Raw genomic sequence first — 9,786 nt, forward strand, 5'->3', positions numbered from 1 at the left:
AGTTAAAACTTTACGTGTGTAATTAAATCACTCACAATTAGCAGATTGAATGTTGTGAAATTAGCTGTTGATAGTCAACAATGCTGGCAACACTGTCCCATCTCCCTGACTGTGAGCTGCCTTTGTACTTCTACACAAATCCATTTCAAATCAGACCATAGCTCGCAGCAAATAAGTAATTACTTTTTGCGTCCAGAGCCAACTGTGGCCTTGTTGTAGGTTGCAATGAATTTCACAGTCACGACATGCCTGGGAGTTGCAGAAAAACACACCAATAAATAAAAATAAAATAAAATAATATAATGTAACTGTCTCTAACTGGAAAAGCAATTCGGTACTGTGAGAGACTGATGGGCTATCAATAACCTTCCTTCAAATCCTATCTGATCTGTAGAGTGTGCACACATGCCCTGAGTTTGCACATTATTACCATCTACCAGCGGCCATGTGGTTTGCTGCATACTGTAGCTTTCGATTTGCTTCCACCATTGTTGGCTTGTCGTGCCTGAGTTTGAATGGAGAAAATAGAATAAGTCTCCGCACTGCATCTCAATCGAAATACTCCAACCTCTCCCACCCCTGCTGGCCTTTGGCCTTTGGCCTGGACTTGGGCCAGTTCCGGCCCAGATCAGCCCCTCGGTGAGCTGCTTCCTGGACTAGGAGCTCATATCCTGCATTAGTATGACGGGAGGAGAGCAAGTGCGGGGACTCTAGTCAGTCGCTAATTTTCTTTATATTAGAATGCAAATTAAGAGGAAGCCAGGAAGAGTTTTCTCACACGTATTAATTAGAAGCCAGGGGTGTATTTCCTGAGATATTTAAAAAAGCTGCTCACTTTCTAATTTCTAATTTTCTTATTAGCTCGGCTCGCAGTATGTATTTTCTCTCTCGCTCTTTCTCTTTCTCTCCCTCTTTCTGCGTCATTGTTTTTCTCTCTTCCTCTCTCTTTCTCTCCCTCTTTGTGCCCTTTCTGTACTTCTTGTCTATAGCTCTCTTTCTCCCTCTCTTTCCTCAGCTCTCTCTTCATCCCCCTGTATCCCCCTCTCCTTCACTACATCCCCTCATCATTACAGTCGCTCCCATACAGTCTCCAACTCCGGCATGGGCTCGGCCCAGATCTGGCCCATGCCAGTGCCCTTGTCATCGCCTATCTGGCATGCAGCGCGCGCTGTTTGTTTGGCATATTTGTTTAGGCGTCCCTGTCACCTCACAATGCTCCCCCATCAGCACCTGCTCAACGCACATTGGTTTAAAAATAAGTAAGCCGAGAGAGAGGTAGAGGGATAGAGAGAGGTAGAGGGATAGAGAGAGGTAGAGGGATAGAGAGAGAGGGAGAGAGAGGGAGAGAGAGGGAGAGAGAGGGAGAGAGAGGGAGAGAGAGAGAGAGAGAGAGAGAGAGAGAGAGAGGGAGAGAGAGAGAGGGGGAGAGAGAGAGAGGGAGAGCGAGAGGGAGAGCGAGAAAGAGAGGGGGAGAGAGGGGGGGTAGAGGAAGAGGGTCTGGGAACATGACAGCTAAATAGTCCTCTGAGATAGGTCTGATGGGCAGGCAGAAACGCGTTGCGTGACAGCTTCTGCTTTGCATGCTGGCCCCAAGGAATGTTTCAGCAGTCGTGTTCGCACAACGCGCCGAAACAAATAAGAATCCACGCAGCTTTCCTACCTGTCGAGCAAGAGCAGGGAGCTCTCTCAGTCATTCATTCATGTGTTACGGCTCAGTAACCAGTCAGATTGAACATTAGCATGCGATATCTGGTGTCTTTTTAAAGAGATTACACTAGAGGGTCATATGCTCTGTAGTCATAAACAGTTGTTGCACTGTGTAGAAAATATGACCAGTGATATGAGCTGCTAAATGTTTTGCTGGGGAAAATAATTTGGCATTCACTTTTTGAATGAGGGATTATATTGTGTTTATCCTTTAAAAAATACATGAAAATGTACAAGGATTTCTGTGTAAAAGCAAGAAAATAACTTGTGCCTCCCACCACAAAAGTAATATGGTAAAAACTTGCTTTAAAATGCAATGTACACTGTATATCTGACGGCACACAGACATCTTCTGATTTCCATTTTAATTCGTATCCAAATGCTTGCTCTCTAGCTGTCTGCTGGTACAGGCTCCAGGGCTTTGGCTGCTCCCAGCTACACTGAATATCTAGATTGGCTCAGGAAACACGAATTGGATTACCTGTAGTACAGCTTTGCTGACAGAGGACCCCTGGTCCAAAAAGGCAGAGTTAGACCCAACCACAGGTAGACATGCAGGGGGAAACAGTGTGATGTGCAGTGTGATGGTTCAATAACAATCTCCAAGCAGATGGGATTTGGACTCTTTCTTACCTGTGCAAGCACTGATATGGCACAGTGCCCTGGGGCAAGAGAAAACAAAACAGGGACAACACGTTTTCTCGGACAGACAGTGATTTCGCGTTTTCGCTCCCGACTGTATGTGTGTGTGTGTGTGTGTGTGTGCGCGCGCGTGTGTGTGTGTGAGCACTCTCCATCTCGGGAAGTGAATGTGGTGCATAAGAAAGTGCATTCTCATGAAGACCTATTAGTTCCAGCCACTCATTCACTCCCATCACTGTAGCACCCGGTGAGCTGTTTGGTATTTGGTGTCCTAGAAGGAGGGTCGAGTTCTTTCAGCTGCAGTAAAACCGTCTGAGTCATAATGACACAGAGAGTCAGTAGTGTAATGTTGTCCTGTTGAACCAGTGCGCTTGGGTTATTTTTTTTAATAGCGTAGACTCTCCACACTGTGAAAAACGCAAGGGAATCTGCAGCATATATTCTGCTCATGGCTGTTGAACTCATGCACTGAATAGTGGCAGCCATTTTAACCACATGCAAACAACAAGCATATTAGGTCATCGTCAGAGATGCAAATTCTGAAAAAGAAGCGATTTAGCACTGTAAGAAGACCTGAAAAACACCTGTGCATCTGATGGGGGAGGGAGAGGGGTAGAAGGCAATTTGTGGTTTATTTTCAGGGCTGTTGCTTGTTGTCACTAGGGCATGATAACGACAAGACAATCTGATACTATAATAAACAAGGTCTCATCCTCCAAGGTGACAATTTAGCATGAAACTTTTGATAAATAATTACCACAGAGTCAGACAAAGCCCTATGAAATTGTTTTCCTGTGAACGTGTTGATGTGCTCTTAAGCATGGCGAGGAAAATGTGTCAACACTAGACAATCTGTCATACCCATGTTAAATTTGATGTGCGCTTGGTACCCAGTGAATTTAAAATTATGTATTAAAGATAATAGGGTTTGTTGTTTATTGACAACACCAATAGATTCATAGACAGGGCAGGGAAACACGAGCAGATTAATTAATAATCTAAGAAGACATTTCAATTCCATTCTCTTGCATTTACAATCAAGTTGTACGGCCCAAGCCGCGGTTTTGAACATCTCATCGCATCTAATAGGTTAAAGACTGAGACTCGCATAGAACATTCAGGAGGGCATATACCATTATTGATGTTGCTTAGGTTTTTTTGTTGAAATTGTCTGAGCAAACGCCTAGAAATATAGCTATATTGAGCAGCAGCTATATACAATTCTTAAGACAACAAAATGTTACTCTGCACCAGAATATTTTAAATGTACTGCAACTCGATTGTTTGCAGATCAATTCTTTGTTTCAGGCATTTCATTGTGTTTAGGCATCTAAAAAAGCAAAGTAAATTCAATAAAATGTCTGAAATGGAGAAGAAACAGATGCCTTTATACAGTTGTGCTTCATGCAGTAGTATTGGTAAAATATCCTGTAATCCTCACCTCAGAATTACATCATTACTACTGGTCTTCAATCTTTTTTATTTTTTTATAGCTGTGTCTGTTCTGGAGGGAAATATTGATAGTACCTTATTTTGCTCAAAGGTTCAATACCCTGGAACGTACACAGTCACACCCTAAAATGATTTTATTTTAGTGTGGTTATATTTCATATTTTAGACTTTAATCCCTGCTTAGTCTGTTCTGTCCATCATATTATATTTGACTTCTGTTGATCCATCCATTTCCTGTGACTCCCACAGAAACACAGAGAGAATCACATGTCATATGCTGTTCTGATTGTCCCTTGCTGCACACCGTATTGCCGGTGACAGCCCTGCAGAAAGGCCTAAGCTCACCTTGAGATGACATTGTCCTGAACCTGGGTGGGATTGATTGGAGGACACATGCCTGTGCTGCTCATTCGTCATCCTTGAATAATCTGTAATAGTGTTCGCTTCAGCGATGGGGGGCCTTGGCCACCATATCTACCACCAACGCAAAAAAAAAAAGAAAAAAGAAATGGCCAGTTCAATCAAAGGCCCTCTTGAAAAGGGGCTGTCACGACTGCGCTGGAGCCTTGACCCCAAAAGTGTGTCCTACTGACTGGGGGGTGACCCTGCCCTCTCCCCAGTCCCCCACGCCCCACACCCCCCAACGCCACTACTCCTAAGCCGTTTGTTTGATGCCAACTTTACAAGATCCTTCCTTGCTGTCCTAATAGGATGGCTGCCGTGGCAACGCAGTGCAGAGCAGGAAGGCCGAGCAGACGGGCGGGCGCTCTCTCGGTCCCTCATTAGTCCTCGGTGATGACTCCACAGATTCGCCGCTGCCACAGCCATAATGGGCAACCTGGGCAACATGGGCTCCACATCAAACCGCGCCACTCAAGGGAACACAGACTCAACTTTGATATCTGTAATAGTCTGTGGTACGTGCACGAGGACTTGCATCAGAAATTTGACCTAGAAGGACAGTTTTGTTTCCTTTGTACTTTCCTCTCTGTTATTTTTCTTTTTTCTCTCTTTCTCGCTCTCTCTTTCTCTCTCTCTTTCTCTCTCTTTCTCTCTCTCTTTATTTCTCTCTCCTCTGTCCCTCTCTCTCTCTCTCTCTCTCTCTCTCTCTCTTTCTCTCTCTCTCTCTCTCTCTCTCTCTCTCTCTGGCATGGATTTAGTTGTGCTGCCTTCCTCTGCTGTTCAGCTGGGAGTTGGTTCTATTTTCCCGAGTTCAGTTTTCGGCATGTAACAACACACTCCAGAAGGTACTAGACTACATCGAGGCAGTAAATCAGTGTTTTACACACTTAGCCGGTGTAGTTTCCCATGGTTGGTCGGCCAGTCTTCTGGTTCTACGCACAGGAAAAAGCCCATATAGCCCTCATCCCTCCTGATGAGCCCTCACTGACCCTCCTCTCCTGGGGCTCTGGCCCGCCGCGTGGCGCAAGTCGCCGGACCCTAATCCTTCCCGCCATTGATGAGCCTCGGCATGGTCGGCACTGCTGGTGCGCGGCCCACCCCTAATTGAATTTCCTCGGCCACAATGAAAACGCACTCCGACCTGCCAGTTTCAGTGTGCGCCTTTGATAAGCAAATGACCTCCATGGAATTGAGGTCACGGCAAGCAAAAACAAGAGCGGGGTGGCGGGGGCGGGGGCGGGAGAATGGCAAAATAAAGTCCCTCGTCCCAGACGAAGCCCGGGGTATTGACTCGGCAGTGGACGAAATGAGACCCCGGCGATGTCTCAGACAGAGGGGCCCGGCTCGCGTGTTTTGTGTTTTGTTTCGAGAGGATTCAGAGCGCTCCTTTCTCGCTCTCTCTTTCTCTCTCTCACTTGCTCGATTGCAAAGAGAGGGTCTGCCATTGTCATGAATCGCAGAGAGCGTTGCTTGCTCATTCAGACGACTAACATCTCTGAATAATGGCCCGTGTTGCCCATTCGAGTACAAAACACACACAAGCACGAGCCAGCTGCCGGAACGCGTCCTGCTCCTTGGCGCTGCGTCTCCTTTGTCATCACCTCGCTGCTTTTGTGCTCGCGCCTCTCTCACAGGAGCATGACGGGGAACAAACAGTGGTTGCATCAGCGGGAGTGGTGGTGCGGCTGCTTTGAGGTGCGGTGGAGAGCCGAGTCGAGAGAGTTCAACCGCTTGCTCTCAGGCTGTCTGAATTATTCCCTCTCAGGCTGTCGCCCTGGTGCCATCCCGGACACCCCCACCGACCAGCCCCTCTCCGCTCCCCTCAGCTCCCCTCGCGAAAGTCGAGTGATTGACACGGGGCAGGATGTTGGGAGGCAGCAGGGAAACGTCTACCTTAATCACCATTTCATCTCCGGGGGGGATTTGAAGAAAGGGGGTCACCCAGAGGTCACCCCCCCCTTGCCGAGTTCCGCTAGCCGCGGTGACGGAAATGTGGTGGGGTGCTTTTCTCACCGGCTGACCTTTGGTGAGCCCATGAAAAATGAACCAGTCCCGGGCCTCCATCCTGAATCAGAAGTGGTGTCGTCGCTCCTTAATATGTGTGTAAAATTGATGTCCGAGCCGATCAGTATGTTTGATGCGTCCGTCCATGTCCAAACTAGCTGTTGAGGTGGAAGAATAATGAAGGTATGACACCATAATGAACACTGGCAGGGGCTGCCGCACATAAATATCAAGTAATTGAATTCAGTACTGTGTCCATATGGTGTGACTGGTGGATGTTGCAAATAAACTGACCCGATTGCATAATTAATATCAAATAAACTGACCTGATTGCACATTAATATCAACAAGACGGAGCATTTTGCGGCACTTACAATTGAATAAAATGTGCATTGCATCATTTCAAGGTGACCTTAATCCTGTTACGAAGGCAAGTCTGCTTTTCGCTAAGAATAAAGTGCTTAATTAGGTTACAGTTAGCAAAAGCTGCCGCCCTGTTCCTTGTATGGTAGATCGATACATATACGGGGGTCGATCATGTGTCCATGTCAGCCCCTCAGCTGCAACTGTGAGATTAGTGCCTGGTAAGGTTCATTAAAGTGAATGGAAGTGGAATCGGTGAGTTACTCTTCCATTTCGACATGTTAAAGAAAGTGTCAGGGAAGAGTTTCAGGTAATTACAAAGAAAGCGGTAGCTGTAGAAAAGGAATACAATAACAGGGCCAATCACACTCTTTTTTTCAGTTGTTTCATTGGCTGGTCTCGTCCTGTTGATTATATTCGGTATGGTATTGGAAATCTTAATTAACATACCTGAAAACCATTACATGCACTGGAATGGATTTTGAACACACTGCCAACGTCCTTACGGGTTAAGCGTGTTAGCAGTCTAGCACAGAATCCTGCGAATCAATTATCACTCTTTTCACCGCTGCCAAGGCCTTTTTTTTAATTGCCTGTACAGATGGAAATAACTAAAGAAATAATAAAATAAAGAAATGAATAAACAGTTGTGTTTTTCATGCCTTTACATTTTGTTGAATTAATTGCAGCCTGGCATTTGACAGACTTTAAGAAGGGTTGGGGGTTTATTTTAGCTCGGCTTTTGAATTTGCAGCACTGACCACCAAAAGCTTTGGAGAGTGGGTTTCTGAGAGGGCCACTTAACTGTTGATGCCCCGAGTCATGCTTTAGGGCTGATTCGGATCTAAAGATAATAACATGTTCTCTGCCCAACTACCCGAACAGCAACGAGGGTGGTGGTGAGGGTGGGCGTGCGCGTGCGCGCCGGCGCACCTCCGTGTTTTGGTCCTTATCTCTACGCTTCAGCTCTGATTGATGCGCTCTGCTCTTATTTCTGACACGTAGCACTGAGCGAGGGCCCACGAACCCCACGCTGCTTAGTAATTTCTGTCATTTCTTTTCAAATGGTCTATTATTTATTCAGGCCTGGATCGGCCACCTTTACCTTATTTTTAATTACGCTCCTGCAATATGGTTTCCTGCAGGCCTAACAATTTAGTCGCTTGAGATACTCAATAAGGGAAAAAAGCTTGTTATGAGATTGGTGGTTATAGCCATGGTGCCCTGGTTATTGCACTGCATTAATGGTTATGTTGGTTTGGCTAGTAGTGTGTTTTGAGTGTGCCTGTCTGTCTGTGGAGTGTAGGCTATGTGCTTTGCGTGCCAAATAGTGTGTAACATGTAGCATGAGGATCCAGGTCGCCGCATCTTATATAAAGCTCCTTACCTCTGGCACAATCCTCCTGAGAGGCTACGGTGGACACAAAAAATGGAGGAAAAAAACAAGGTAGCCTGTTCACACTAGAAGAGCAGAGAGAAGAGGAGAGTGAGAGAGAGAGAGAGAGAGAGAGAGAGGAGCGAGAGAGAGCGAGAGAGAAAAAAATGGAAATTGAGAGTAAGAGAGATAGAGGAGGGAGATGTGGGCATTTTCAAGGTCGTGCTTTTTTGTATTACCTGATGAGAGACTGTCCAAGAAGATTTTCTTAGAGAAGCCTTAAAGGTTACATTTAAAGGTTCAGAGATAATGAAATGAAAAAGTGTCTTTAGTACTCTCCCCAGAAAATCTAAAGCATTTTTCTAGAGTATTTTTTCATGATTCTGTGTTTTTGCCAGGCGACATATTGTAGGTGCTGATCATGCACATCTGCTATCATCCTCGGCACTGGCCAATCCGTCACTCAATCCGCTCATTAAGCCGCTAACATGGCTGCCAGTCTAGCAGATCAAATAAATAAATAAACAAGCCAAGAAATAAATAATAAACAAAATGCCTCTTCCTCTGATCCAGCACCCGTGGTTGCTGCTAGTGGTGTTGCAAACTATCAATAAAGTACTTTTTTCCACCGCTAACATTTTTTAAAACATTTTTCTCTCAGTGCGCTTTGGATTGAAATGCTTCATAACAGGAAAATATCTCTTCCTGAAAGCTCACTGAAATATTTAAGCACTTTATTTATTTATCTGGTGCGGACTAAACAACAGCGACTGGTGAAAAATGCTGGTTTGCATTGTTCACACCCACTTGATTTTGTGAATGGTAGCAAGGACGACGTTGAAGTTTTTGTCACCTAAGATGGCATCAGAGCAAGCATAAAGCCCCTTGAGTCACAGAGTGTGTGTGTGTGTCTGTGTGTGTATGTCTGTCTTGGTATACAGAGCAGTAGTTGTTTCTGTATACATTTTTGTTCTAGTTTTCTGTACCTGTCTCTGTCTCTATGTGTCTATCTTCTCTGTACAGTATGTGTCTGTCTCCAAGTGTCTCAGTGTGTGTCTGTATTAACTGTGTGTGTGTATGTGTGTCTGTCTCCAAGTGTCTCTGTGTGTGTCTGTATTAACTGTGTGTGTGTACAGTATGTGTGTCTGTCTCCAAGTGTCTCTGTGTGTGTCTGTATTGTGTGTGTCTGTATTAACTGTGTGTGTGTATGTGTGTCTGTCTCCAAGTGTCTCTGTGTGTGTCTGTATTAACTGTGTGTGTGTGCATGTGTGTCTGTCTCCAAGTGTCTCTGTGTGTGTCTGTATTAACTGTATGTGTATGTGTGTCTGTCTCCAAGTGTCTCTGTGTGTGTGTGTATTAACTGTGTTTCCAGATCTCACTGGGTTCTTGCGTTTTCTCTCCACAGGACTGCCCATCATGCAGGTGATGATTGATATCACTCGACAGCAGGTGGAGAAGATATTTGGCCTGGAGGATTACTGGTGTCAGTGTGTTGCCTGGAGCACCACGGGAACCCAGAAGAGCCAAAAGGCATATGTGCGGATTGCATGTGAGTTACCACCCTACTATGTAACCCATTTAAATAAAACTCCTAGCCTGGAGAAGAACACGTGTGCATGGGGAGGAGAGGAATCATGAAGTGGGAAGAAGTCCGCCTCCAGCAAACAGCCTTTCGCTCTTTATGTCTCGGTCTGTTTCTTAATCATGTATTGTGGAATTGCATTTATCCAATCAATCTACAACCCTTAAATGTGTTATCTTCGGTCTTGATTGATTCAAATGGCAATAGACAACTCATAATGCCTGATAGGGAAGTTTGATAATGATGTGTCTGTGACATG

The 9,786-nt window shown here is 45.4% G+C and overlaps 1 protein-coding gene across 1 annotated transcript in view; it reads left to right on the plus strand.

Moving 5' to 3' along the window:
• unc5a (unc-5 netrin receptor A) overlaps nt 1-9,786 on the plus strand; it is a 169,160-nt gene that overhangs the window by 98,470 nt on the left and 60,904 nt on the right. The window contains 1 exon segment of the mRNA XM_042075476.1: nt 9,351-9,494. Coding sequence (XP_041931410.1) covers nt 9,351-9,494 — 144 coding nt within the window.

This window comes from Alosa sapidissima, chromosome 20 (genome assembly GCF_018492685.1).
Source record: "Alosa sapidissima isolate fAloSap1 chromosome 20, fAloSap1.pri, whole genome shotgun sequence".
NCBI classification, from domain to species: Eukaryota; Metazoa; Chordata; class Actinopteri; order Clupeiformes; family Clupeidae; genus Alosa; species Alosa sapidissima.